At 44.3% G+C, this 27,120-nt stretch overlaps 2 protein-coding genes across 3 annotated transcripts; both read right to left on the bottom strand.

The window, feature by feature from the left end:
- Positions 1–1,901: 1,901 nt before the first annotated feature.
- Positions 1,902–15,538, bottom strand: LOC109876438 (kinesin-like protein KIF27). Of its 2 annotated transcripts, XM_020468861.2 has the most exons (15): positions 15,308–15,538; positions 14,718–15,029; positions 14,247–14,456; positions 13,167–14,095; positions 12,912–13,055; positions 12,602–12,772; positions 12,354–12,523; positions 10,246–10,376; positions 10,039–10,160; positions 6,915–6,977; positions 6,520–6,693; positions 6,154–6,369; positions 5,867–6,076; positions 3,251–3,449; positions 1,902–3,135 (listed from the first exon to the last, which is right to left on the bottom strand). In XM_020468861.2, exons 2-15 carry the CDS (start codon positions 15,013–15,015, stop codon positions 2,768–2,770), a joined length of 3,405 nt encoding a protein of 1,134 aa, XP_020324450.1. In that variant the 5' UTR covers positions 15,016–15,029; positions 15,308–15,538; the 3' UTR covers positions 1,902–2,767. The 2 variants fall into 2 exon arrangements, with proteins under 2 accessions (XP_020324450.1, XP_031674044.1); XM_031818184.1 differs by lacking the exon at positions 15,308–15,538 and having other exon boundaries at positions 14,718–15,301.
- A 128-nt stretch (positions 15,539–15,666) lies between these two features.
- Positions 15,667–25,269, bottom strand: qng1 (Q-nucleotide N-glycosylase 1). Its single transcript, XM_020468868.2, has 5 exons — positions 25,185–25,269; positions 23,479–23,820; positions 22,538–22,794; positions 16,259–16,454; positions 15,667–16,176 (listed from the first exon to the last, which is right to left on the bottom strand). Exons 2-5 carry the CDS (start codon positions 23,813–23,815, stop codon positions 15,947–15,949), a joined length of 1,020 nt encoding a protein of 339 aa, XP_020324457.1. The 5' UTR covers positions 23,816–23,820; positions 25,185–25,269; the 3' UTR covers positions 15,667–15,946.
- Between the last annotated feature and the right edge of the window lie 1,851 nt (positions 25,270–27,120).

A 27,120-nucleotide genomic window follows, 5' to 3' on the forward strand; every position in this document is an offset into this window, starting at 1 on the left:
GTTGATTCTTCACAAAAAAATAGTGTTATATCTTTGTGTTTGAAGCCTGAAATGTGGCAAAAGGTCGCAAAGTTCAAGGGGGCCGAATACTTTCGCAAGGCACTATATATACTGTATGTGTGTGTATATATATATATACAGTATATACACACATATATATATACAGTATATACACACATATATATATATACAGTATATACACACACACACACACACATACAGTTGAAGTCGGAGGTTTACATACACTTAGGTTGGAGTCATTAAAAGTCGTTTTTCAACCACTCCACAAATTTCTTGTTAACAAACTATAGTTTTGGCAAGTCGGTTAGGACATCTACTTTGAGCATGACACACGTAATTTAAAAAATATATATATATTATTTCACTTATAAATTCACTGTATCACAATTCCAGTGGGTCAGAAGTTAACATACACTATTTGACTGTGCCTTTAAACAGCTTGGAAATTTTCAGAAAATGATGTCATGGCTTTAGAAGCTTCTGATAGGCTAATTGACATCATTTGAATCAATTGAAGGTGAACCTGTGGATGTATTTCAAGGCCTACCTTCAAACTCAGTACCGCTTTGCTTGACATCATTGGAAAATCAAAAGAAATCTGCCAAGCCTGGTTCATCCAAGAGAGCAATTTCCAAACGCCTGAAGGTACCACGTTCATCTGTACAAACAATAGTACGCAAGTATAAACACCATGGGACCCCGCAGCCGTCATTCCGCTCAGGAAGGAGACGTGTCTCCTAGAGATGAACGTACTTTGGTGCGAAGTGCAAATCAATCCCAGAACAACAGCAAAGGACCTTGTGAAGATGCTGGAGGAAACACGTCCAAAAGTATCTATATCCACAGTAAAACGAGTCCTATATCGACATAACCTGAAAGGCTGCTCAGCAAGGAAGAAGCCACTGCTCCAAAACTGCCATAAAAAAGCCAGACTACGGTTTGCAACTGCACATGGGGATAAAGATCGTAGTTTTTAAAGAAATGTCCTCTGGTCTGATGACACAAAAATAGAACTGTTTGGCCATAATGACCATCTTTATGTTTGGAGGAAAAATGGGGAATCTTGCAAGCCGAAGAACACCATCCCAACCGTGAAGCACGGGGGTGGCAGCATCATGTTGTGGGGGTGCTTTGCTGCAGGAGGGACTGGTGCACTTCACAAAATAGATGGCATCCTGAGGTAGGAAAATTATGTGGATATATTGAAGCAACATCTCAAGACATCAGTCATCAGAAGTTAAAGCTTGGTCGCAAATGGGTCTTCCAAATGGACAATGACCCCAAGCATACTTCCAAAGTTTTGGCAAAATGGCTTAAGGACAACAGAGAAAAGGTATTGGGAGTGGCCATCACAAAGCCCTGACCTCAACCCCATAGAAAATTTGTGGACAGAACTGAAAATGCGTGTGTGAGCAAGGAGGCCTACAAACCTGACTCCGTTACACCCGCTCTGTCAGGAGGAATGGGCCAAAATTCACCCAACTTATTGTGGGAAGCGTGTAGAAGGGTACCCGAAACATTTGACCCAAGTAAAAAAATTTAAAGGCAATGCTACAAAATACTAATTGAGTGTATGTAAACTTCTGACCCATTGGGGATGTGATGAAAGAAATAAAAGCCAAAAAATCATTCTCTACTATTATTCTGACGTTTCACATTCTTAAAATAAAGTGGTGATCCTAACTGACCCAAGACAGGGAATTTTTACTAGGATTAAATGTCAGGAATTGTGAAAAACTGAGTTTAAATGTATTTGGCTAAGGTGTATGAAAACTTCCAACTATATATATATTAAATGGTATATGTATTTTTCCAATTGCCTTTCTAATGTAGCTTTATTACTGCATCTCATCTTGAGAAGTACATTACACAGGCATGAATTACGGCTCCAACAAGAATGACGTTTTGAATATAGATTTTATTTTGAGGCCTACTGGATCCTTAAGCTTTTTGTTTTGCAACAAAAACAGTTTGAGGGGTGGTGGTGGATCACTAGCCTTGTGTGTCAGCCATGGTAACTGAGATCAGACTAACATTTTTGGGAATATGATATTATAGCAATATATTAGTTATATACATAAATAAGTTCTATTTTTCAAGAATCAATGGCGTACCAGTAATTAAAATGACCATTGGACAGCAGGTGCTACTAATGCAAGTAGCACCTTTAACATTAAACAGGAGTCTGCAAAGACAAATGTAGATTGAATTGGTGAATCATGCAAATGAACAGGTTTGATCCAATCAATTTGATGTCAAGAGTTGTTCAACATTTAAATAACCAAAACCACACACAAAGAAAGAGTAAATCACAGCTAAATTATACTGCATGAATGACCAGTGGCTTGCTTTAGAGTGGCCCGAGGGTCTAGAACACGGCCAACACACTGTCTTATAAACAAAGACATATTTAAAAGTAAAATAATTTAAACATAAAAAACACATTTCTAATACACATTATTTTGATATCCATTTAGCTGTGGGCTCATCTATCTCTGACTAACTGATGAGTCTGCAGTTTGAAGTGCAATTCAGTCAGACTTTAGTGCTGTAAAGTGCAAGAGAGGGTTTTCACTCCGTGGAATCAGTTGACGTGTCTCAACAGTTTCACAGTTAGTGGCTTCTGTTCCTTGCCTCCTCTCCTTCATCCACATTGATCTTATTTGACTTAGATTCACCTGACCTCTTCTTCTAGATCAGTGTGGACGAATGGAAAAAGTGGTTGATATGTGCTCGAGCCTCCTGGTCAGTAAGTGTTTCTGGGCACTTCAATGGAGTCCTCCTGGAATGAGCCTCTGCTGGCCCTCATGGTAGAGCACACCCTAGTGCTTCGGGGGTCAGAGGGTGAGAGCTGCCTCAGCTCCCTACGGGACAGACGGACAGGGGCCAGTTCCACTCTGGGAGTCTGCAGGCTGGGACTGTCCCCTGCTCCATCACTAGCCCCCTTCCTGCCCTGGGTCTGCAGGTCTGGAGCCTGGGGGGGGAGGGATTTGGTGACCAGCTCTCGGAGCTTCCTCTTCAGCTCACGACTGGAGTTCTTATAGAAGAACAGGTCTCTTTCCAGCTGCTGCAGCCTAGCCTGGACCGCCTGACCACTGTTCCCTGAGCCACCCTCTACACACAAACAGAAAATTAGCAGTGAGAATACTGTAAAACACACAATGAAAGGGCAGGAATACCACACTCAAACATTTACCACATTGATGCATATACACACACAGACACGGACCTCTGCACTGTTGCAGTAGTAACTGTATGCCATGTTGGTGCTCTCGATGCTGCTCAGTGAGCCGCCGGTCTGTGTCCAGAGTGAGGCGCTGTAGAGCTGCCTCCATCTCCCTGGTTACTGCCTCCTGCTCTCCACTCTGCAGCTCCAGCTCCTCACAGCGCAGCTGCAGCCGCTGCTCTGACTCCCTCAGACACACCACCTGGAATGGCCAAGGGAATGCTTTCAACATTTGCCAGCTTAGGAGGCTAACGGAAGGTTAGGAGTGTAGTGGATGTCTTATTTTGGCCTACGTAGAACTTGAAGATTACTCCGACATGAAAGCACTATACAAATTAAATGTATTATTATCATCATCATCATCATCTCTTGAACCAGTCCCACTTCTGAGCCAAACCTTTTTCAAACTATTAAAATCTCAATCCCAGCCTTTCCTCAAATAAGGGTTCTAATGCAGTGTACTGTCGACCAGATACCACTTTGTTGTAGGCATCACCTAGTTCTCCCTTTGTAGATGTTTATCCAAAACAGCATGCATAATAGCATGTTCCACTATCCACGACAGTCTCAAAGCTGACTAGGCTAGTGAGAACCTCCCTCTCCCGATTGGTTATCACAAAGCAAAGTCTGACGCTCATCGGATGTGGCAGGGCTTGCAAAACATGACAGACTACAAAAGGGAAGCACAGCCAAAAGCTGCCCAGTGACACAAGCCTACCAGACAGGCTAAACTACTTCTATGCTCGCTTCGAGGCAGATAACACTGAAACATGCATGAGAGCACCAGCTGTTCCTGGAAGACTGTGTGATCACACTCTCCGCATTCAATGTGAGTAAGACCTTTAAACTGGTCAACATTCACAAGGCCAGATGGATTACCAGAAAGTGTACTGCGAGCATGCACTGAACAACTGGCAAGTGTCTTCACTGACATTTTCAACCTCTCAGAGTCTGTAATACCAACATGTTTCAAGCAGACCACCATAGTCCCTGTGCCCAAGAATACTAAGGTAACCTGCTTAAATGACTACCGACCCGTAGCACTCACGTCCGTAGCCATGAAGTGCTTTGAAAGGCTGGTCATGGCTCACATCAACACCATTATCCCAGAAACCCTAGACCCACTCTAATTTGCATACCGCCCTAACAGATCCACAGATGATGCAATCTCTATTGCACTCCACACTGCCCTTTCCCACCTGGACAAAAGGAACATTTATGTGAGAATGCTATTCATTGACTACTGCTCAGCGTTCAACACCATAGTGCCCTCAAAGCTCATCAATACGCTAAGGAGCCTGGGACTAAACACTTCCCTCTGTAACTGGATCCTGGACTCTCTGACGGTTGGCCCTCATGTGGTAAGGGGAGGTAACAATATATCTGCCACACTGATCCTCAACACGGGGGACCCTCAGGGGTGCGTGCTCAGTCACCTCTTGTACTCCCTGTTCACTCATGACTGCACGGCCAGGCACGACTCCAACATTATTAAGTTTGCCGATGACAACAGTGGTAGGCCTGATCACCGACAACGACGAGACAGCCTATAGGGAGGAGGTTAGAGACCTGGCCATGTAGTGCCAGGACAACAACCTCTCCCTCAACGTGATCAAGACAAAGGAGATGATTGTGGACTACAGGAAAAAGAGGACAGAGCACACCCCCATTCTCATCGACAGGGCTGTAGTGGAGCAGGCTGAGAGCTTCAAGTTCCTCGGTGTCCACATTACCAACAAACTAACATGGTACAAGCACAAAGACCGTAATGAAGAGGACACGACAAAACCTATTCCCCCTTAGGAGACTGAAAAGACTTGGCATGGGTCCTCAGATCCTCAAAAGGTTCTACAGCTGCACCAGAGAGCATCCTGGTTGCATCATTGCCTGGTATGGCAACTGCTCGGCCTCCGACCGCAAGGCACTACAGAGGGTAGTGCGAACGGGGCCAAGCTTCCTGCCATCCAGGACCTCTATACCAGGTGGTGTCAGAGGAAGGCCCTAAAAATTGTCAAAGACTCCAGCCACCCTAGTCATAGATTGTTCTCTCTGCTATGCATAGTTTTAATAACTCTACCTACATGTACATATTACCTCAACTAACTGGTGCCCCCACACATTGACTATGTACAGGTACCCCCCCTGTATATAGTCTTGCTATTGTTATTTTACTGCTGCTCTTTAATTACTTGTTACTTTTATTTCTTATTCTAATCCATATTTTTTTTAACTGCATTGTTGGTTAGGGGCTCGTAAGTAAGCATTTTACTTAAAGGTCTACATCAGTTGTATGTGGCGCATTTGATTGGCATCCGATTTGAACTTTGCACAACTCTGGTCGTATCGCTCGCCAATGGTCAAACGTTTCTTCATGTGGCCTCCTTCCTTCGAAAATGAGTGAATTACGGTAGTTTGGTGTGGCTTTTCATGTCCTGCAGAAACACAGTCATGTGCTCATCCAGCAGCGGGATCTTGCATTTTGGAGATGAATAGGCTCTGGTCGGATAGGCACTGCAATAACATCTTCTAAACGTGTATGCAACCAATAAAATTTTATTCGGATTTAGTTTGGTCGCTCAAAGTAGTTTGTTGTGAGTGTGTGTGTGTTGGGACTCTGACCTTGTTGAAGTATTTGACCAACAGTGCAGAGGCCTCTGGAAGCGGCAGCTCCCTTAGCGCCCTCATGATGTCATCGTCTTCGTCTCCATGGGCGGGGTTAGATGTGTCCCCGAGCTCACTCTGTCTCTCCTGGATGGAACGGTTCTTAAACTCCACAGCAGCATCCAACGCCTCCAGGGCCTCCTCCAACTGCAGCAGAGCATGCTCCTCCTATACACACCATTGATCAGCCCCCTGCAGTCAGAATGACACCCAGTCGGAAGGAAGGTGGTGAACGTTGAGCTCACCTCTGGCGTGAGCACCCTGCCGTCTCTCAGCTGTGTGTCCAGGGTGTCCCTCCTCAGACGCAGGCTCTCCCTCTCCTTCAGCAGCTCCTCCATAGACGCTCCACACAGCCCTGCTGTCGGGGAGGACAGTCTCCTCCTTACACCTCCTCTCTCCTCCAGCTCCTGATCCAAAGCTCCCAGACGAGCCGACACTCGCAGCAAGTCCTGACTCAGAGCCTGAGGAATACACATGAACGTATCCACACACACTTTCAATATCAGATAACACTGGAATGCCTTAACTTACACAAAAATATAATATACGTTTTTTTGGGGGGGGGTTTTCAATATAATACTTTGGATTTCTATGCCCCGCTCTGTGTTTACCTGGCTGGAGCGGAGCCTCTTGATCTGCAGCTGTTTCCTCTCCTGGACACAGGCCTCTCGGTGCTGCAGCACTTCTTCTCTGTGCCTCAGCTCCTCCTCCAGCTCTTGCAGGCCCCTCCTCCTCTGCAGAGCACGCTCCTCCTCTTTCTCCAGCCACGTGCGTCTCTCAGACAGCTAGGCATCGTACACGGCCAAAACGAACACATCCACATTTCAAAACACAAACATAATTTGACTATTTTAAACTATGTTGAATATCCAAATGAGATCTAAGGAATCACCATGACTGCATGGTGAACAATGAAATTGCCTTTTTTGACATAATAAACACATTGTGCAGAGAGGGGCAGCCGAACCTAAACCTGTGATCATTTGCAGATGTCATGTAGGCTCACCTTTTCCTCCGAGTCTTTACAGGCTCCATTTTGAAAGACAGCCATGTTGTCTGTCCCCAGGTCCTGCAACACAGCAGCATCAAACCCTTTAGCATGCTGTTCACATGCACATTACTACATTTGAAAAACAAAATGGCAGCCCCACCACTTGGTTTGCTATAAGGCTGAAGGATGGGACTGGAGGAATGTAACCACTTGCAAATTCATAGATGGAGCTACAGTTGAAGTCGGAAATTTACATACACCTTGGCCAAATACATTTAAACTCCGTTTTTCACAATTCCTGACACTTAATCCTAGTAAAATTTCCCTGTCTTAGGTCAGTTAGGATCACCACTTTATTTTAAGAATGTGAAATGTCAGAATAATGGTAGAGAGAATGATTTCTTTCAGCTTTTATTTATTTCATCACATTCCCAGTGGGCCAGAAGTTTACATACACTCAATTAGTATCTGTAAGCATTGCCTTTAAATTGTTTAACTTGGGTCAAACAATTCACGTAGCCTTCCACAAGCTTCCCAGAATTTTGTCCCATTCCTCCTGACAGATCTGGTGTAACTGAGTCAGGTTTGTAGGCCTCCTTGCTCGCACACACTTTTTCACTTCTGTCCACTAAAATGCTCGTCCTTTGCTGTTGTTCTGGGATTGATTTGCAGAACGCGTCTCCTTCCTGAGTGGTATGACGGTTGCATGGTCCCATGGTGTTTATACTTGCGTACTATTGTTTGTACAGATGAACGTGGTACCTTCAGGTGTTTGGAAATTGCTCCCAAGGATGAACCAGACTTGTGGAGGTCGACAATTTTTTTCTGAGGTATTGGCTGATTTCTTTTGAGTTTCCCATGATGTCAAGCAAGAGGCACTGAATTTGAAGGTAGGCCTTGAAATACATCCACAAGTACACCTCCAATTGACTCAAATTATGTCAATTAGCCTATCAGAAGCTTCTGAAGCCATGACATAATTTTCTGAAATGTTCCAAGCTGTTTAAAGGCACAGTCAACTTAGTGTATGTAAACTTCTGACCCACTGGAAGTGTGATAGATTTCACTTATAAATCACTGTGTCTGTAAACAATTAAAAATTAGATGTCTTAACCGACTTGCCAAAACTATAGTGTGTTAACAAGAAATTTGTGGAGTGGTTGAAAAACGAGTTTTAATGACTCCAACCTAAGTGTATGTAACCTTCCGACTTCAACTGTACATGGATGAAAGGACTGAGAGGCTGATGTCAACAGGAGTTCTGTATTAACGCTCCTTGAATGGGTATCGCTATAAATAAAATGGGGCCAACGTTTGACAGTGGGATAAAACATTTTTTTCAAAAAATGGTCAATAAATAAATGATTTTCATGCAGCTCCACGTTTACTTAGAGGAATAAAAGTGAATATATGCAAATTGCCCAAGAAGTTCATAGAGACACTGGCAAGTCACATTCAAAGACTTTTCAGGGACATTTTCAAGCACTTAATTATAATTTTAAAGGACATCAATGTTATACATTATAGAACACCCCCCCCCCCAAATAAAATAGGCCTTAAACATTTACTATAAAAATAGTGCCGTTTTTAGGCCTTCCCAATGCATTGATATTGAAATGATTATGACATTCTAAAATATGTGAGAATAATGTGGACATTGCCTGACTAAATAGATTGGATGCATGGATGGTGATTTTTCAGCAGCCTATGTGTCCGACGCAGGCACACACAATAAAGCCATGAATAGCGGTAGCATTAATCTCACCATCGCTATTTTTATAAAGTGACCAAAAACCAGGTTCCTTTTTTGATGTAAGGTTTTGTATAGAAAGGCAAGTTGAAGCCAATATTAGATGCTGTCGTCACTCTTCAACTGACGCGTCGGGAAACAAACAAGTGGCCCCATCTTTCACAAGAACGGATAAAAAAATGAAATCACAGACAATTATAAGGGAACAGAAGAACTTACAACTTGGCTACAATAATTACAAGGAATTTTCAAGCACCAAATTGAGGAACTGTCTGATTATGAAGGTAAGCCTATTCCAGTACTTGAATTTTTGATCAGACTACAACAGATGATCAACATCAAGTCGCTAGGGAAATTAGATCTAACATGGGATCCAGACACAATGGTCTTCACATGCATAACGAATGAGACACCAAAATATTCTGGATATTCCTCATGAACACCCTTTTTCCAGTTCTTGGGCTGTTGTTGCATCGCATGCACTATCAGAACCGCAGTTCGGTCTTGACTTTCATTTGGAAAATTCCTTCTTAGATCATCTGATGATGTGTGAAAATACCGCAGCATAACTAATCAGCTGGACACCAAATGTGTATCCAACAAGTATTATGCATCATTATTAAAGAAGCACATTAATGACAGTATTAATTTAGGTTAAGAATCCAGGTAAAATGACTCGATTTGGCAATTGCATTTATTATTCAGGATGTGTGTGCCCATAAACTGTTTTCACCCCGTAACATACATCACTAAATTTGCATTTCTGAGATCCCTATACATCCAGGATAGATCGGATAGATGAGATTTTGGACAAATCCGTCAAGACACCAAACATGACAAAGGATTAAACATAGGTTTTAAATCAACTCGTGAATTTTAATGAATATATCTATGATCCCCCTTATATCTTAACGTAATGGCATGAAAAAAATATATATATTTTTATCAATGACTTATCAACAGCTGTTACAAGTTGTCCAGTATAGGAAATCCTCACTGGTACCCTAGTTTATAGAAAGACCAAAATGCTTTAAGACTGTTCTATGAGTGCTGTATAAATGCTTTATGACTGTTCTATGAGTGCTGTATAAATGCTTTCTGACTGTTCTATGAGTGCTGTATAAATGCTTTCTGACTGTTCTATGAGTGCTGTATAAATGCTTTAAGACTGTTCTATGAGTGCTGTATAAATGATTTCTGACTGTTCTATGAGTGCTGTATAAATGCTTTCTGACTGTTCTATGAGTGCTGTATAAATGCTTTCTGACTGTTCTATGAGTGCTGTATAAATGCTTTCTGACTGTTCTATGAGTGCTGTATAAATGCTTTATGACTGTTCTATGAGTGCTGTATAAAATATTCTCAGAATGTTGTATTGTTAGCACTGACCTTGGTCCTGTATTGATCCCTGGAGCCACTGGTCTGCAGGCTAGCCCTGCTCTGTGTCTCCACCTGCTGTATGCGCTGCAGATTCACAGTCTGACTCCGCCTCACTCTGCGCTCCTCGCGCTCTACGGAAGCACAGGCCGGGCTTAGCAATTAAACAGAAATGACAGGAAATATAAGACTCTTAAAGTGTCATATCACTGTATTTACCTGTAGGGAGTTTTGACGGTTGAGGTAACTGGAGCCCATCCTGAATCTGGTTCAAACTAGTATTTTGCGTCTGGTTCTGGTTAAAACAGGCTAGGTTCGGTCTGCTTGTCCATGTGCGGTTCATAGAGCGCCTGCAATATAGATCAAAATTAAATAAGTATTGTGTCGTAAGGAAGCAGAACAATGACATAACTCAGAAGCAGGATATTATGGTACATTTCCACTGAGGATTTACCCCAGTGTTTTACCAAAAAGGCTCAGACTTTTGTGTTTCCACCTCCACGGCCCGGCTCCTGGGACTCACTGGGCCATGGCCTCAGTGGACCCGCTCTGATTTGGGGCCAGGGCATTTACAAAACAATGGCTAACTATGAACATGGGTTTACACCTTTGACAGTTAACACCTTCTCACAGAGCAATTGATTTGATTGTGCAGAGGTTGTTGATTCTGCTCTTCAAAAGTCCTCACTGTCAGCCCTAGCTACGTAAACACAATGTCCCTAGTATAACATCAGCCCTAGCTAAGGAAACACAATGTCCCTAGTATAACATCAGCCCTAGCTACGTAAACACAATGTCCCTAGTATAACATCAGCCCTAGCTATGTAAACACAATGTCCCTAGTATAACATCAGCCCTAGCTACGTAAACACAATGTCCCTAGTATAACATCAGCCCTAGCTACGTAAACACAATGTCCCTAGTATAACATCAGCCCTAGCTACGTAAACACAATGTCCCTAGTATAACATCAGCCCTAGCTACGGAAACACAATGTCCCTAGTCTAACATCAGCCCTAGCTATGGAAACACAATGTCCCTAGTATAACATCAGCCCTAGCTATTGAAACACAATGTCCCTAGTCTAACATCAGCGCTAGCTACGTAAACACAATGTCCCTAGTATAACATCAGCCCTAGCTACGGAAACACAATGTCCCTAGTATAACATCAGCCCTAGCTACGGAAACACAATGTCCCTAGTATAACATCAGCCCTAGCTACGGAAACACAATGTCCCGAGTATAACATCAGCCCTAGCTACGGAAACACAATGTCCCTAGTATAACATCAGCCCTAGCTACAGAAACACAATGTCCCTAGTATAACATCAGCCCTAGCTACGGAAACACAATGTCCCGAGTATAACATCAGCCCTAGCTACGGAAACACAATGTCCCGAGTATAACATCAGCCCTAGCTACGGAAACACAATGTCCCTAGTCTAACATCATCCCTAGCTACGGAAACACAATGTCCCTAGTCTAACATCAACCCTAGCTACGGAAACACAATGTCCCTAGTATAACATCAGCCCTAGCTACAGAAACACAATGTCCCTAGTATAACATCAGCCCTAGCTACGGAAACACAATGTCCCGAGTATAACATCAGCCCTAGCTACGGAAACACAATGTCCCGAGTATAACATCATCCCTAGCTACGGAAACACAATGTCCCTAGTCTAACATCAACCCTAGCTATGGAAACACAATGTCCCTAGTATAACATCAGCCCTAGCTACGGAAACACAATGTCCCGAGTATAACATCAGCCCTAGCTACGGAAACACAATGTCCCGAGTATAACATCAGCCCTAGCTACGGAAACACAATGTCCCGAGTATAACATCAGCCCTAGCTACGGAAACACAATGTCCCTAGTCTAACATCAACCCTAGCTATGGAAACACAATGTCCCTAGTCTAACATCAGCCCTAGCTATGGAAACACAATGTCCCTAGTCTAACATCAGCCCTAGCTATGGAAACACAATGTCCCTAGTCTAACATCAGCCCTAGCTATGGAAACACAATGTCCCTAGTATAACATCAGCCCTAGCTATGGAAACACAATGTCCCTAGTCTAACATCAGCGCTAGCTATGTAAACACAATGTCCCTAGTATAACATCAGCCCTAGCTATGGAAACACAATGTCCCTAGTATAACATCAGCCCTAGCTACAGAAACACAATGTCCCTAGTATAACATCAGCCCTAGCTATGGAAACACAATGTCCCTAGTATAACATCAGGGTGTGTGTACACTAGTGGAACAGCTGTTACAGTCTAAAAGCAGCATTACATTATTATATCAGTATTTCTCACCTGAATCCCTTACTCCCCCCCTGATCCTCCTCCTCCTCCGCTTCCTCCTGTTCTCTTTGTGGGCAGATGACCTCGTCTCTCTCTTCTATCTGTGCCAGCAGCAGCTGACTGCGGGTCTTAAAGGCAGCCATCACCCTCTCCAACGAACAGGCCGGAGGACTAGTGTGGATCTGCATAAGAGACAGACAAAGACAAACTTAGCCATTGTCGCACACACACACACACACACAATTGCTCTGGACACGAACCTGCCTTGTACCACAATGGCCTTGGCTGATCAGGGGAACACTGTGAGGTCTCTTCGCAGACTTCTCAGAAGCCCCGATTTCCAGCGAGGCTCCCGAGGATGCTATCCTGGAGGTCAGGAGGTCACCACGGAGACGATCGATTAACAGCTGCTGCTCTACCAGCTGCTCGCTCTGCACACTCAAACAACGGAAAGCGTCAGTTGTCAACCAATGCAAAAATGCCCAATTCTATCTTTGCCTCTATGTTTCTCCATTTCTCGTTATCCTCCAGCACAGGTCAGTATCTATGTGTCACTCTCTCTCTCCTTACCTGTTTGCGTCTGTGCTCCCTCTCCTCCTGTAAGGACTGGAGGTGTCTCTGTTTCTCCTGTAGCAGAGTCTGCACCTGCCTCTGCACCTGCTGCAGCTCTGCCTCCCTCTGGTCAAACACCTGCTCGTCTATAGCCAGAGTATCCTGATGGAGGGAAGGAGTGGGAGAGAGAGTTACAATTCATACCTCTAGTTAGAATACGGTGTAAAAATAGATAATATTGAGAGGAAAAAGCTGAGAAACAGAGCCCACTACCTGGCACTTCCTGAGCTCTCGTCTGAGCTGGAGGATGGTGTTGTGGTGAGGCTTGTCCCCTGTGTCCCCCGCAGGGTGCTGGTGGTCAGTGTGGCAGGAGTGTCTAAGCTCCTCGTGTCTCCCCAGCCATTCCTGCAAGCGGTGCTGCAGAGCAGGACTCAGGGTGGAACTTTGGAGCTCCTCCAATATGAAGGCAGCGTCCTGTGCAAGGCAGTAGTACTGGGGCTCATCCACTAGGCCCGCACCCCTTTGGTCACGCTCTTCCTGAGGGGTCTGTTCGGAGCTGTCAGTCATAAAGACCCCTCCCCCTGTCTTATCTCTCTTTTGCAGTGCCTCTCTCAGAGTCTGGACCTCCTGCTCCAGCTCCTCCACACGAGCCTCTCCAGGCTGCCAGCCCGGACATGCCCTGGCAGGACATAACCCAGGCTGGTTCTTCACGTGGCGTGCCCGTGAAGCAAACTGCAGCACGCTCAACGTCTCTGTGACATTGTGGTGGGAGGGGCTGACGCAGGCCACCATGAGTGTGTGGGCGGAGCCACCCAGTGAGTCCCGGAGGAGGCGTGTAATCTTGGCGTCACGGTACGGCACATGGTTTCCACGGCGATGGGGGTCAGAGAGTGCACGGATGACGTTGCCCAGAGCCAGCAAACCGGTGTTAATGTGGACAGACTCTTTGAGGCGCAGGCCTGTATTTCCAGTGCGCGCAGCCCGCTCCGACCCAGCCAGATCCACCAGGTGGAGTTTAGAGAAGCGGACAGAGCCGTCGTCGTGGTTATGCTGAGTCAACTGCACGGTGACAATTGCGTGAGAGCGGCTGGAGCGCTCATTCATCTGAGTGGGGCCAGTGTGTCTCAGGGCATTGCCAGCCTCCAGGACGCTCTGCAACTCCTCAGCTGAGGTAATCACAGTCTCTCTGGCCCCCACCACAACTGAAACACATTCATTTCAGTCAGATTCCATACAGCATGTATGTTCACACCACCAGCCTCAGTATAACCTCTATCAACACTGTAAAACACATTGAATTCTGTCATACTGAATCCACACACACACACCCTAACAGACAGTGAGGAGTGTTACCTGTGTTGCCCCTGTCGTCCTCTCTGATGTGCAGCTCTCTGTGTGCGGTGTGGAGCTCTAGCAGGTCCCTGAGCTCCTCCCGATACAGTTCCACGTAGGACACCCTCACATCTGCTGCAGACCTGACGTCTGCAGCCCTCTCCCCCAGGAGCACAAACAGATCTGCTGCAACCTGACCAATGATCCCACTTTCCTCCTCCACCAGAGATGCTAACAAGGGTACAAGTATTACAGAGGGAGAGCAAGTTCCATGGTAAAAACACAAAAGCAGCGTTTGATAATAAAAAGTGGCCTATAATCATAAACTTCTCTGCATTTGCCTAAAGTTTTCCTCCTGCTCCAGTGACAGCTCAGTTCAGAATCGTAGTGGTAGGAGATTATTCAAGGACTAATGTCCGAACATCATCATCCCTCAATGCACTTGGTGTCTCCATGTCAAAGTGTACAGATAAGCTCATACTGTTAACTTACCAACATGTCCCCCGCCAAGGGTGTACGTCTTCCCAGAACCGGTTTGTCCGTAAGCGAACACTGTAGCATTGTAGCCGTCAACGAGGGATGCCACCAGAGGTTTGACACATGACTCGTAAAACTGATCCTGCGATGCAGTCGGTCCAAAGGCGTGGTCAAAAGAAAAGGTTCGGTCGCTTCCCAGCATCACCTGGGCACTGTCGGGCACCACGCGCACACACACCTGATGATTGCGTAGCACCTCTTTTGGAAGCAAAGGTCTGATCCGAACCGCAACCCGCACACACACTTCTCCCATGATCAAACAGGACGCTGGTAACATTATAAACAAAATCAGTCACTGTATTTACCTCTATGGAGTTTAACACAAACACTCACTCCCTTTCCCTGAAGAAGTCATGTTTACAGAAAAAAAAGTCTAACTTGCTCACTTCTTCAGCAACCACGACTTTCTCGCACTTTCGACGGCGAAGCGTAAAATTGGCATATGGCGTTGTTTAACAGTATTTGAAACAACGTTAAACTTCAACTAACCTTTGATTGCTGAGTTCGCTAATTACTGTAGTTAACTAGTTTTCCATAAATCTTACCGTCAGTCTCTGCTTTTGTTATTCTTCTCCGCTGACTTATGGCCGTTTTTTTGTCGTCACTAGTTACTGCAGCCACAAAGTCATAAACCCCGCCTATTTCTACAAACTCTCTTCTTGAAATTGGATTTTAAACCTAACCCTAACTGTCACCATCCTGCTAACATTGTCTGACCCTAACCTTAAATTAAGACCAAGCTCATTTTGTTTTCTTGAATTTGTACGATAGACTTTGAGGCTGTAGTAACTAGTCAAAACTGTTTTGTTGTCTCTCAGTTGCCATGGGATACCACCGATAAGTCAACGAAAGCTCACGCTTTCTGTCCAAGAAAAAGAAAAAACACTTGTTGTAAAACACACAATCCGCTGCTACAGCCCCGCTCTATGGCGGGGTTGTGCTGCTGCAGGCAAAGAATCTTTATTCAATTATTTATTTTACATTTCCCCCTGTCCATCTGTGAAAGCATGTGGAAAGAAAGAGATGTGATAGTCTTGAAAATGTTGGCTATATTTTAGTCTTAGTATGGTCATCCTCAGCCAGAGATCCAAAGCCAAAGTTATTTGTATAAAGTTAAACATTAAGGACCGGACATCATTTATAATTTGTTTTAATCACAAAAATAGTTTCTCTGTGTAGGCCTGTCAGTAATATATGCAGCGTGTGTGGTGTATGGGAATGTGGGCCATCTCTTTATGGTGCTGTTTGGCATAAGGCCAGAGATAAAAGTCGATGATGGCAGAGTTGATATTGCAACTTTGGCCATCTCGATCTTCAACCAGACTCCACAGGTGTGCCTTGATCTTCTCCACACACCAGATAGAGCAGCCACGAATCTCCACCTCTCTCCTGTCGCCTGAGCTGAGCAACTCACCTGAGAGAGAGAAGAGGGTCAAAGGAGGTTCCAACACACACACACACACGCGCGCACAGCATAGAGGGGAGAAAAGACTAACCGTTCCTCAATGTCTCCATCAGGGTATCTGAGTAGCGTAGTGCCCCCAGGTGGACCAGGGCCTGTGGTACTCTGTAGTCAGCAAACATGGTGAGGATGTCCAGGTTTGGCATGTCCCCCTCTACCCTGGCCTCCATGATGCCCCAAAAATCAGCCACCAGAATCTGAGCTCGCTTGTAGAGTGAAATCCTCTTTCCCTGAGGTAGAGACACACAGACAATTCAGTTGACAAGACATGTTCACACAGAGACTGCGTTCACCATGAACATATTAACCATAGTCATGCATAGTGCATTCGTAAAGTGTTTAGTCCCCTTGACTTTTCCACATTTTTCTACGTTACAGCCTTATTCTAAAAGGTATTAAATAATTGTTTTCCTCATTAATCTACACAAAATACCCAATAATGACAAAGCAAAAACAGGTTTAGACATTGTTGAATATTTATTACAAGCAAAAAGCTGAAAACCTTATTTAGGTAAGTAGTCAGGCCCTTTGTTATGAGACTCAAAATTGATCTCAGGTGCTTCCTGTTTCCATTGATCATCCTTGAGATTTTTCTACAACTTGGAGTCCACCTGTGGTAAATTCAATTGATTGGATATGTTTTGGAAAGGCACACCCGTCTATATAAGGTCCCACAGTTGCAAGAGAAAAAAAACTAAGCCACGAGGTCAAAGGAATTGTCCGTAGAGCTACGAGACAGGGTTGTTTCAAAACACGGATCTGGGGAAGGGTACCACATTTTTGCAGCATTGAAGGTCCCCAAGAACACATTGGCCTCTATCATTCTTAAATGGAAGAAGTTTGGAACCACCAAGACTCTTCCTAGCGCTGGCCGCCTGGCCAAACTGACCAACTGGGAGAGAAGGGCCTTGGTCAGTGAGGTGACCAAGAACCCATTGGTCACTCTGACAGGGCTCCAGAGTATCTCTGTGGAGATGGAAGAACCTTCCAGAAGGACAACCATCCCTGTAGCACTCCAACAATCAGGCCTTTATGCTAGAGTGGCCAGACGGAAGCCTCTCCTCAGTAAAAACCCACTTGGAGTTTGCCAACTGGCACCTAAAGGACTCAGACCATTAGAAGATTCTCTGGTCTGGTGAAACCAAGATTTAACTATTCAACCTGAATGCCAAGTGTAACATCTGGAGGAAACCTGTCACCATCCCTACGGTGAAGCATGGTGGTGGCAGCATCATGCTGTGGCGATGTTTTTCAGCTGCAGGGACTGCGAGACTAGTCAGGATCGAGGGAAAGATGATCGGAGAAAAGTACAGAGAGATCCTTGATGAAAACCTGCTCCAGAGCGGTCCGGACCTAAGACTGGGACGAAGGTTCACCTTCCAGCAGGACAACGACCCTAAGCACACAGCCAAGACAATACAGGAGTGGCTTCGGGACTCTGAATATCCTTGAGTGGCCCTGCCACTGCCTGGACTTGAACCCGATCAAACATCTCTGGAGAGACCTTAAAATAGCTGTGCAGTGACACTCCCCATCCAACCTAAGAGAGCTTGAGAGGATCTACAGAGAAGAATGGGAGAAACTCTCCAAATACAGGTATGCCAAGCTTGTAGCATCATACCCAAGAAGACTCGAGGCTGTAGTCACTGCCAAAGGTGCTTCAACAAAGTACTGAGTAAATGGTCTGAATACTTATTTAATACTTATATACTTATATTTCCAGGGGGGGTTATATATATACACACATTTGCAAAAATTTCTAAAAACCTGTTTTTGCTTTGTCGTCATGTGTAGATTGATGGGAAAAAAATGATTTAATCAACTTTAGAATAAAGCTGTAACGTAACAAGATATGGAAAAAGTCAAGCGGTCTGAATACTTTCCGAATGCACTGTATACTGTTTATGTACTTTTTTTCACCTTTATTTAACCAGGTAGGCTAGTTGAGAACAAGTTCTCATTTGCAACTGCGACCTGGTCAAGATAAAGCACAGCAATTCAACACATACAACAAAGTTACACATGGAATAAACAAAACATACAGTCAATAATATAGTAGAAAAAATAAAACAATCAAAATACAGTGAGTGCAAATGAGGTAAGATAAGGCAGTTAAGGCAATAAATAGGCCATGGTGGCGAATAATTACAATATGGCAATTAAACACTGGAATGTTAGATGTGCAGAAGATTAATGTGCAAGTAGAGATATTGGGGTGCAAAGGAGCAAGATGAATAAATACAGTATGGGGATGAGGTAGATAGATGGGCTATGTACAGGTGCAGTGATCCGTGAGCTGCTCTTACAGCTGATGCTTAAAGCTAGTGAGGGAGATATGTCTTCAGCTTCAGTGATTTCTGCAGTTCGTTCCAGTCATTGGCAGCAGATAACTGGAAGGAAAGGCAACCAAAGGAAGAATTGGCTTTGGGGGTGACCAGTGAGATATACCTGCTGGAGCGCGTGCTATGAGTGGGTGCTGCTATAGTGACCAGTGAGCTGAGATAAGGCGGGGCTTTACCTAGCAGAGACTTGTAGATAACCTGTAGCCAGTGGGTTTGGCAACGAGTATGAAGCGAGGGCCAACCAACGAGAGCGTACAGGTCGCAATGGTGGGTAGTATATGGGACTTTGGTGGCAAAACGGATGGCACTGTGATAGACTGCATCCAATTTGTTGAGTAGTGTGTTGGATGCTATTTTAAAGATGACATCGCCGAAGTCGAGGATCGGTAGGATGGTCAGTTTTACGAGGGTATGTTTGGCAGCATGAGAGAAGGATGCTTTGTGGCGATACAGGAAGCCGATTCTAGATTTAATTTTGGATTGGAGATGCTTAATGTGAGTCTGGAAGGAGCGTCTAACCAAACACCTAGGTATTTGTAGTTGTCCACGTATTCTAAGTCAGAGCCGTCCAGAGTAGTGATGCTGGACGGGTGGGCAGATGCGGGCAGTGACCGATTGAATAGCATGCATTTAGTTTTACTTGCATTTAAGAGCAGTTGGAGGCCACAGAAGGAGTGTTGTATGGCATTGAGGCTCGTCTGGAGGTTAGTTAACACAGTGTCCAAAGAGGGGCCAGAAGTATACAGAATTGTATCATCTGCGTAGAGGTGGATCAGAGAATCACCAGCCGCAAGAGCAACATCATTGATGTATACAGAGAAGAGAGTCGGCCCGAGAATTGAACCCTGTGGCACCCCCATAGAGACTGCCAGAGGTCCGGACAACAGGCCCTCCGATTTGACACACTGAACTCTATCAGAGAAGTAGTTGGTAAACCAGGAGAGGCAATCATTTGAGAAACCAAGGCTGTCGAGTCTGCCAATAAGAATGTGGTGATTGACAGAGTCGAAAGCCTTGGCCAGGTCGATGAATACGGCTGCACAGTAATGTCTCTTATCGATGGCGGTTACGATATCGTTTAGGACCTTGAGTGTGGCTGAGGTTCACCCATGACCAGCTCTGAAACCAGATTGCATAGCGGAGAAGGTACGGTGGGATTCGAAATGGTCGGTAATCTGTTTGTTAACTTGGCTTTCGAAGACCTTAGAAAGACAGGGCAGGATATGTATAGGTCTGTAGCAGTTTGGGTCTAGAGTGTCACCCCCTTTGAAGAGGGGGATGACCGCGGCAGCTTTCCAATCTTTGGGAATCTCAGATGATACGAAAGAGGTTGAACAGGCTAGTAATAGGGGTTGCAACAATTTTGGCAGATAATTTTAGAAAGAGAGGGTCCAGATTGTCTAGCCCAGCTGATTTGTAGGGGTCCAGATTTTGCAGCTCTTTCAGAACATCAGCTATCTGGATTTGGGTGAAGGAGAAATGGTGTGGGCTTGGGTGGGTTGCTGTGGAGGGTGCCAGACAGTTGACCGGGGTAGGGGTAGCCAGGTGGAAAGTATGGCCAGGTGTAGAGAAATGCTTATTGAAATTCTCAATTATAGTGGATTTATCGATGGTAACAGTGTTTCCTAGCCTCAGTGCTGCGGGCAGCTGGGAGGAGGTGCTCTTATTCTCCATGGACTTTACAATGTCCCAGAACTTTTTTGATTTTGTAATACAGGATGCAAATTTCTGTTTTAAAAAGCTAGCCTTACTACTACTCACTGGGCGTGCAGATGCACTCACACCTGCCTGATGCCATTCCTGAGCAAGCTCTGTACTGGTGGTGCCCCGATCCCGCAGCTGAATCAACTTTAGGAGACGTCCTGGCACTTGCTGGACTTTCTTGGGCGCCCTGAAGCCTTCTTCAAAACAATTGAACCGCTCTCCTTGAAGTTCTTGTTGATCCAATAAATGGTTGATTTAGGTGCAATCTAACTGGCAGCAATATCCTTGCCTGTGAATCCATTTTTGTGCACAGCAATGATGACGGCACGTGTTTCCTTGCAGATAACCATGGTTGACAGAGGAAGAACAATGATTCCAAGCACCACCCTCATTTTAGAAGCTTCTAGTCTGTTATTTGAACTCAATCAGCACAACAGAGTGATCTCCAGCCTTGTCCTCGTCAACACTCACACCTGTGTTAACAAGAGAATCACTGACATGATGTCAGCTGGTCCTTTTGTGGCAGGGCTGAAATGCAGTGGAAATGTTTTTGGGAGATTCAGTTAATTTGCATGGCAAAGAGGGACTTTGAAATTAATTTCAATTCATCTGATCACCCTTCATAACATTCTGGAGTATATGCAAATTGCCATCATGCAAACTGAGGCAGCAGACTTTGAAAATTAATATGTGTCATTCTCAACTTTTGGCCACGACTGTATAATCAAAAGTATGGTAATGAATGTATAGCATAGATAACATACTGTATTGTGTGTAACTGAAACACATTTTTAACCCTTGCTTCCACATGGCACTATTTCCACATTCATCTTACAGGACCTGAGGCACATTTGTGCTCTTACTCTCTACACAAGGTGAATTTGGAATGAGTGGGTCATCCTATTAACTGGGACAGCTTAATCCTGATGCGTTTATTTCTTGGGTATTAAGCCCTTGCAGAGAAACCACAAGATCAAAATCACATCACTTTATTAGTGTCACATCGGGGGGAAGCAGTGCAAGCTGCAAACAGGAAGCTCACCCCGCAAAGCACAAGTTATCAGTGACATAACATCAAACCAAAAACAAGTTAAGGTTCTAAAACTGTCAAATAATGCACTGAGCCAAATGATGATGTAAATGTGTATACTATGTACTGGTGCATCAAAATACAAAAAAAAGTTACCAATATTATGTTTCATTTTTGTAATTCAGTGATTTTTTTTGTTGTTGTCCCGCTTTACCAACCATAACTTGCTAAAGTAGGACATCATAGAGTAGCTAAAGTGGGACAGTCTTATAGCCTTCTCCAATGGAGGAAAGAGATCCAGTAGGGATGCCCTGTACTTAGGTTAGGCAGGGCTCTGGTAATTGTAGTACTATATACTGTTAATTATTTATTGTAGTACTCTTGTTAGCACTGTTATTTGGGTGAATTCAGAAAAAGTGGGAGACATTTTATAACCTCTTCAGACATCTAACATATTAGCCCAACATGATATATTTCTAAAATCTTCAGATGTTTCCTTAGCACACAAAATGTAATTGTCATGGGGTACAATTAGGACTATAATAATGGTGTCTCTGTTTAACCTACTATCCCAGTCCACCGAATGCAAACAAAAAATATGGTTTTGACTCAGTGTACACAAATGTGTGTGTCATGTCTCCTGTGAATATGATATAAAAATCCCTACCTTCAGGCTATGCTCAAACCCTACACCCCAACCCGCCACCTCAGGTATCTTGGCACTGCTACCCCTACGGGAGGGCAGCTCTCACACAGCCCAGTCCAAGCTCTTCTCTATCCTGGCACCCCAATGGTGGAACCAGCTTCCCCCTGAAGCTAGGACAGCAGAGTTCCTGCCCATCTTCCAAAAACATCTGAAACTCTACCTCTTCAAACCGTATCTAAAATAATCCTTTCTTTAAACAGAACTTATACTTGACCCCCCCAGCTCTGACTCTACTGACAGCTACATTGAGGAAAATGTTTACTTTCTATGCCTGTGAAATGTGGTTGTCCCACCTAGCTATCTTAAGTTGCTCTGAATGCACTAACTGCAAGTTGCTCTGGATAAGAATATCTGTTAAATGACAAATGTAAAATAAAATAAGTGTGAGATTAGGAAACATCTTGAGTATTTCAGAAATGTATCATGGGCTAATATGTTGGATAGGTTACAGAAGACAAAAATGCAAAAAGTGTCCCAGTTATTCCAAATTCACCCTACGTTATGTTGAAGAGGTTGTGTTTTGTGTATAACCTTGTATGTGGCCTCGTCCCTGTATGAGGGCAGGTTGTCTACAATGAGCTCCACCATCTTCTGCGCATCTCTACCGGCAGGGCTTATGAAGCTCCGGAAGCTCCCGCCGTGCTGCAGGAGCACACGTCCCCCCTCTGTGAGGACCCGGTGACGCTCCTCAAGCATGGGCATGGGCGTGTTGTTATCAGAGCGCAAGACTCGGCCCAACTCCTCAACACTCATCTGGGAGAAATAGGACGGTTCTGTGATGGGAATACCTATAGAGGGCATGGTATCTTGATTAGCTGCGTTCAGATGGACAATAGGTCATTGGAAATGTTACTGAAAATGTGTTAAGAAGACTGAACGGTAATTTTTAGAACCGGCAAGAGTGTAATTTACTTCAAAGGTTTTATCATGCATGCATTCTGCAAACGATAACAGTGTACAAGCAAACAGCACAAAGCAGTGTGTGTATGAGAGGACAGGCAGCCCTAGACAGAACAGATATAGCGCTGTAGCACTCACCCTCTTCTAGGCTTGGGCGGTCTACCGTTTAACGGGGTATTTCGAAATACAGATATTTTGAATATCCGTTTAATTTATTTGTTTTTTGGGGGAGGGGGGGGTTGGGGCATCCCCGCCTCGCGGGGGCTGAGGGATTGTGTGCGACGCCACTGCAGGTTAAGTATAACTATAAGAAATCTGAGATGTGTTAAATTATATCCAGCTCAGGGCTCCAGCTATGCATTTGGTTTGCTAACTTCCAAGCTAAGTGGCTAGATGTCAAGATCAAGCTTCTTGGTTACAGGAGATACATTCATTCCCCTTCTGGATCAAGATTCTTGTTGCCTAAATTGTTTGTGTGTAAAGAAAAATTGTATAGCGCCCCTTGTGTGCACTTCCGATAATACCATATGGTACAGAAACAGTATGAAAATCTGGATATTGTCCCTTCCTACCCTCTTCCATTGCTCTGGTGATGGCAGCACAGAGGGTCATGTAACCGTAGTAGGTGGTCCCACGGTACGTCACCTCACACTGCTGGTCCTCCCGTTCAGGCCAGAAGGAGAAGTTCATTGTGTCGACTACAAACACCCAGTTCAGGGCATGATCGGAGGTTGGGGAGGGTGCCAAGGGGTTGGCCTTCTTCCACCCACTGGCTGTGAGGTCCTCGCTCTTCCGCAGGGCATAGAGCATCTCCGCTACCCTCCGCACGCCCTCCTCCTCCACAAACACATCCTGACTGTGTTCCACCACGAACCGGCCAGACTCACGGGGGGGCAGTGGGGCCTCCATCAGCACTGCAAATAAAAAGACCAGTCACATCATCTTCGATGTTCAATGTTACACTTCTCACCCCCTCGCTCTACATAAATAGGTACACCATACCACGACAAATTAAAATGTTCTCAAATAAAACTTAGAGACTGGGACATAACACCAACATTGCATACATGGTAGTCTACTGTTCAAAACCACCTTCACACTGCTATGTTTGTAAAAAGAAAAGGGCTTCATAAAATACATTGGATTGATTGATGTTGAGTCACGCTCGTGCTTCCCTCTTTTTATGGGAAAAACAAATGTACATCTTTAATGGAAAAAGCACAACCCTGAATGACTCAAATGCTATATATAGCCCAGTATAGTCCTATACAACTAATGCTGCATTCATAACCATGTGGAAAGGTTGTATTTACTATACACGACTTGGAAAAATCCACTTGAACGCCCCTCCAACTTGTAATTACTAGTGGGAAACTCATGGTGCGTTCAAGACAACTGGATTCTTCAGGTCAGAAAGTCTGAGCTTCAGATTTCTTTCCATGAGATTCCAGTTGTCTTGAACACATCAAAAGTCAGAGATTTCCCAGTTGTTTTGCGTGGGGCATCATCCATCCCTAAACTCAGAGACTTCTCCCACATGCTGACCTGACGTCACCTACTAGGGAAATTACCTTGATAACAGCATTTTCCACAGTTAAATGCAACAAAACACAATTTATAAAAAGCAATATATTCATATGGTTACAATTTCTTTACAAGCATGATAGCTGTACTTTAATTGATTGTTGACACTTGTTGTCCATTAGCCAATCAGCGTTTGTCAACAAGTTCAAAACATGTGAATGCATCCAACTGGTATTTAGGACTTTACAACTGGTAATTACCACCTTTCCATTTGGTTATGAAGGCAGCATGAGTTCACTGTGACAAGGACAACGAGTAAACTGTCATAACTGGACTTCATACAAGTAATGCCACGTTCAAATCAACTGGGAACTTGAAAGAAAACGAACTCCGACTGGGAAAAATCGATTTGAACGGTCATTCAACTCGGGATCTCGGGCCTCTTTTTTGAGCTCCGACCTGAAGATCTCTAACGTCATGATTTGACCTCGTATTTTTCCGAGTTCCCAGTTGCTTTGAACGCGGCAAAATTACCCTGCATGTGAAATGCGTCGTTACTGTACATTCTACATGAGTTTCTACGTACTATGTAGGCTACATTGTAATGTTACGCCTGTACTTTATATCGAATGTAATATTACTAGATTGATAAATTAAACATTATCAGTTAAAGGTTCAAGGAAATCAACCGTTGTCCACGACGATACATCTTTTTTTTTTTTATATGACCAATTGTGTAGTTAGTTGGCCTTACCTGGACTTTAGGACTTGGCTGAAGTAGCGGCGACAGGGAAAAAAAATGGGCGTGGAGCGATAGGTCTATATCCGGTGTCTGTCATTCATTGAACAAATCAATGTGGCTCATTTGCCTACGTCAAAGCAACATCAACCAATTATATTAGAGCCTATGTCAGACGAATGCGGAAAAATAAAGAGGTAGCTTGTAACGATTTCCTCAGATCCGGTATCTTTGTTTCCTAGGACATTACAGTGCCAAATGAGATGCTGTGTCAGTTTGTTGTTCCTAATCCAAATGGACTCTTTCCGTAATTGTTTTGTGACCCGTTTTTTTTATTCATTAGTTTAGTAATTGATTCGTTATTTTATCAGTAAAGTGAAACAAGATGTTACTGTTTAGTTTGGCTATTTGGCACCACATATCTACTATTGCGCCACCACTCCACTAAAGTCAGCTATATGTAAAAAAGTCACATGAAACCCTTTGCTGCTATAGGCTATGACTCTACAACAGTGAAATAAGCATGAACATAAATTTAAAAGATTGTGTCTAAAGGTCTAGACGAGTGTGGTGACCGTGATAATTTTTGTTCCTGGACCGCCACTACATTGCACATTTTTTAATAAAACCGTTCGTGTACTGCACGTAGCCTAATAACAATTGATCATTCTTTATGACAACGTCCCACCCTGCAGCATCCTATTTAAACTGAGCCGGCAGGTTCGGTCAGACAAGTGGCATAAACTTTATTTTCATAAGACAAGTCAGTTTCTCGAGCTACAGCAGGGCAAGGGTCAGGCGCAGGAGGATATCGACACATTAAGAAAATCATTAAGCATGATGGATTCTGGAGTATATGTAAAGTCTAACACTAGAGATACCGTACATACACCTAACATTGTAAAATGGCCACTTGTCCCGGACAGTCCTGCGTTTTGCCTTTGTCCAGCACTTTAAAACAGCAACTTCAAACACCACTAGTTAAAATAAAAGGCTGATTTGTCCAATATTTCAGTCAGATATTCCAACCGGTCTCTTGCAGTCATGCGTTAATGAATGTAAACTCAGCAAAAAAAGAAACGCCCCTTTTTCAGGACCCTGTCTTTCAAAGATAATTTGTAAAAATCCAAATAACTTCAGATCTTCATTGTAAAAGGTTTAAACACCGTTTCCCATGCTTGTTCAATGAACCATAAACAATTAATAAACATGCACCTGTTAAGACACTAACAGCTTACAGACGGTAGGCAATTAAGATCACAGTTCTGAAAACTTAGGGCACTAAAGAGCCCTTTCTACTGATTCTGAAAAACACCAAAAGATAGATGCCCAGGGTTCCTGCTCATCTGCGTGAACATGCCTTAGTCATGCTGCAATGAGGCATGAGGACTGCAGATATTGCCATGGCCACAAATTGCAATGTCCGTACTGTGAGATGCCCAAGACAGCGCTACAGGGAGACAGGACGGACAGCTGATTGTCCTCGCAGTGGCAGACCACGTGTAACAACACCTGCACAGGATCGGTACATCCAAACAGCACACCTGCGGGACCGGTACAGGATGGCAACAACAACTGCCCGAGTTACACCAGGAACACACAATCTCCATCAGTGCTCAGACTGTCCTCAATAGGCTGAGAGAGGCTGGACGGAGGGCTTGTAGGCCTGTTGTAAGGCAGGTCCTCACCAGACATCACCGGCAACAACGTTGCCTATGGGCACAAACCCACTGCCGCTGGACCAGATAGGACTGGCAAAAAGTGCTCCTCACTGACGAGTCTCGGTTTTGTCTCACGGTCGGATTCTCGTTTATCGTCGAAGGAATGAGTGTTACACCGAGGCCTGTAATCTGGAGCAAGATCGATTTGGAGGTGGAGGGTCCGTCATGGTCTGGGGAGGTGTGTCACAGCATCATCGGACTGAGCTTGTTGTCATTGCAGGCAATCTCGC

Source organism: Oncorhynchus kisutch, linkage group LG3 (genome assembly GCF_002021735.2).
Source record: "Oncorhynchus kisutch isolate 150728-3 linkage group LG3, Okis_V2, whole genome shotgun sequence".
Classification (NCBI taxonomy): Eukaryota; Metazoa; Chordata; class Actinopteri; order Salmoniformes; family Salmonidae; genus Oncorhynchus; species Oncorhynchus kisutch.

Bases quoted from the DNA above. Each gene is read 5' to 3' on its own strand.
- qng1 (XM_020468868.2), bottom strand. From the start codon at position 23,815: ATGGAGGCCCCACTGCCCCCCCGTGAGTCTGGCCGGTTCGTGGTGGAA. The intron at 22,795-23,478 runs GTAGGAAGGGAC...TGCCCTCTATAG, and splicing joins CACCAGAGCAATGGAAGAGG to GTATTCCCATCACAGAACCG. The intron at 16,455-22,537 runs GTTATACACAAA...TCTCTACCTCAG, and splicing joins GGGACGAGGCCACATACAAG to GGAAAGAGGATTTCACTCTA.
- LOC109876438 (XM_031818184.1), bottom strand. From the start codon at position 15,039: ATGTTACCAGCGTCCTGTTTGATCATGGGAGAAGTGTGTGTGCGGGTT. The intron at 12,773-12,911 runs GTAAGGAGAGAG...TTGAGTGTGCAG, and splicing joins GGGAGCACAGACGCAAACAG to AGCGAGCAGCTGGTAGAGCA. The intron at 3,450-5,866 runs GTCAGAGTCCCA...TGGCCATTCCAG, and splicing joins TGGTCAAATACTTCAACAAG to GTGGTGTGTCTGAGGGAGTC.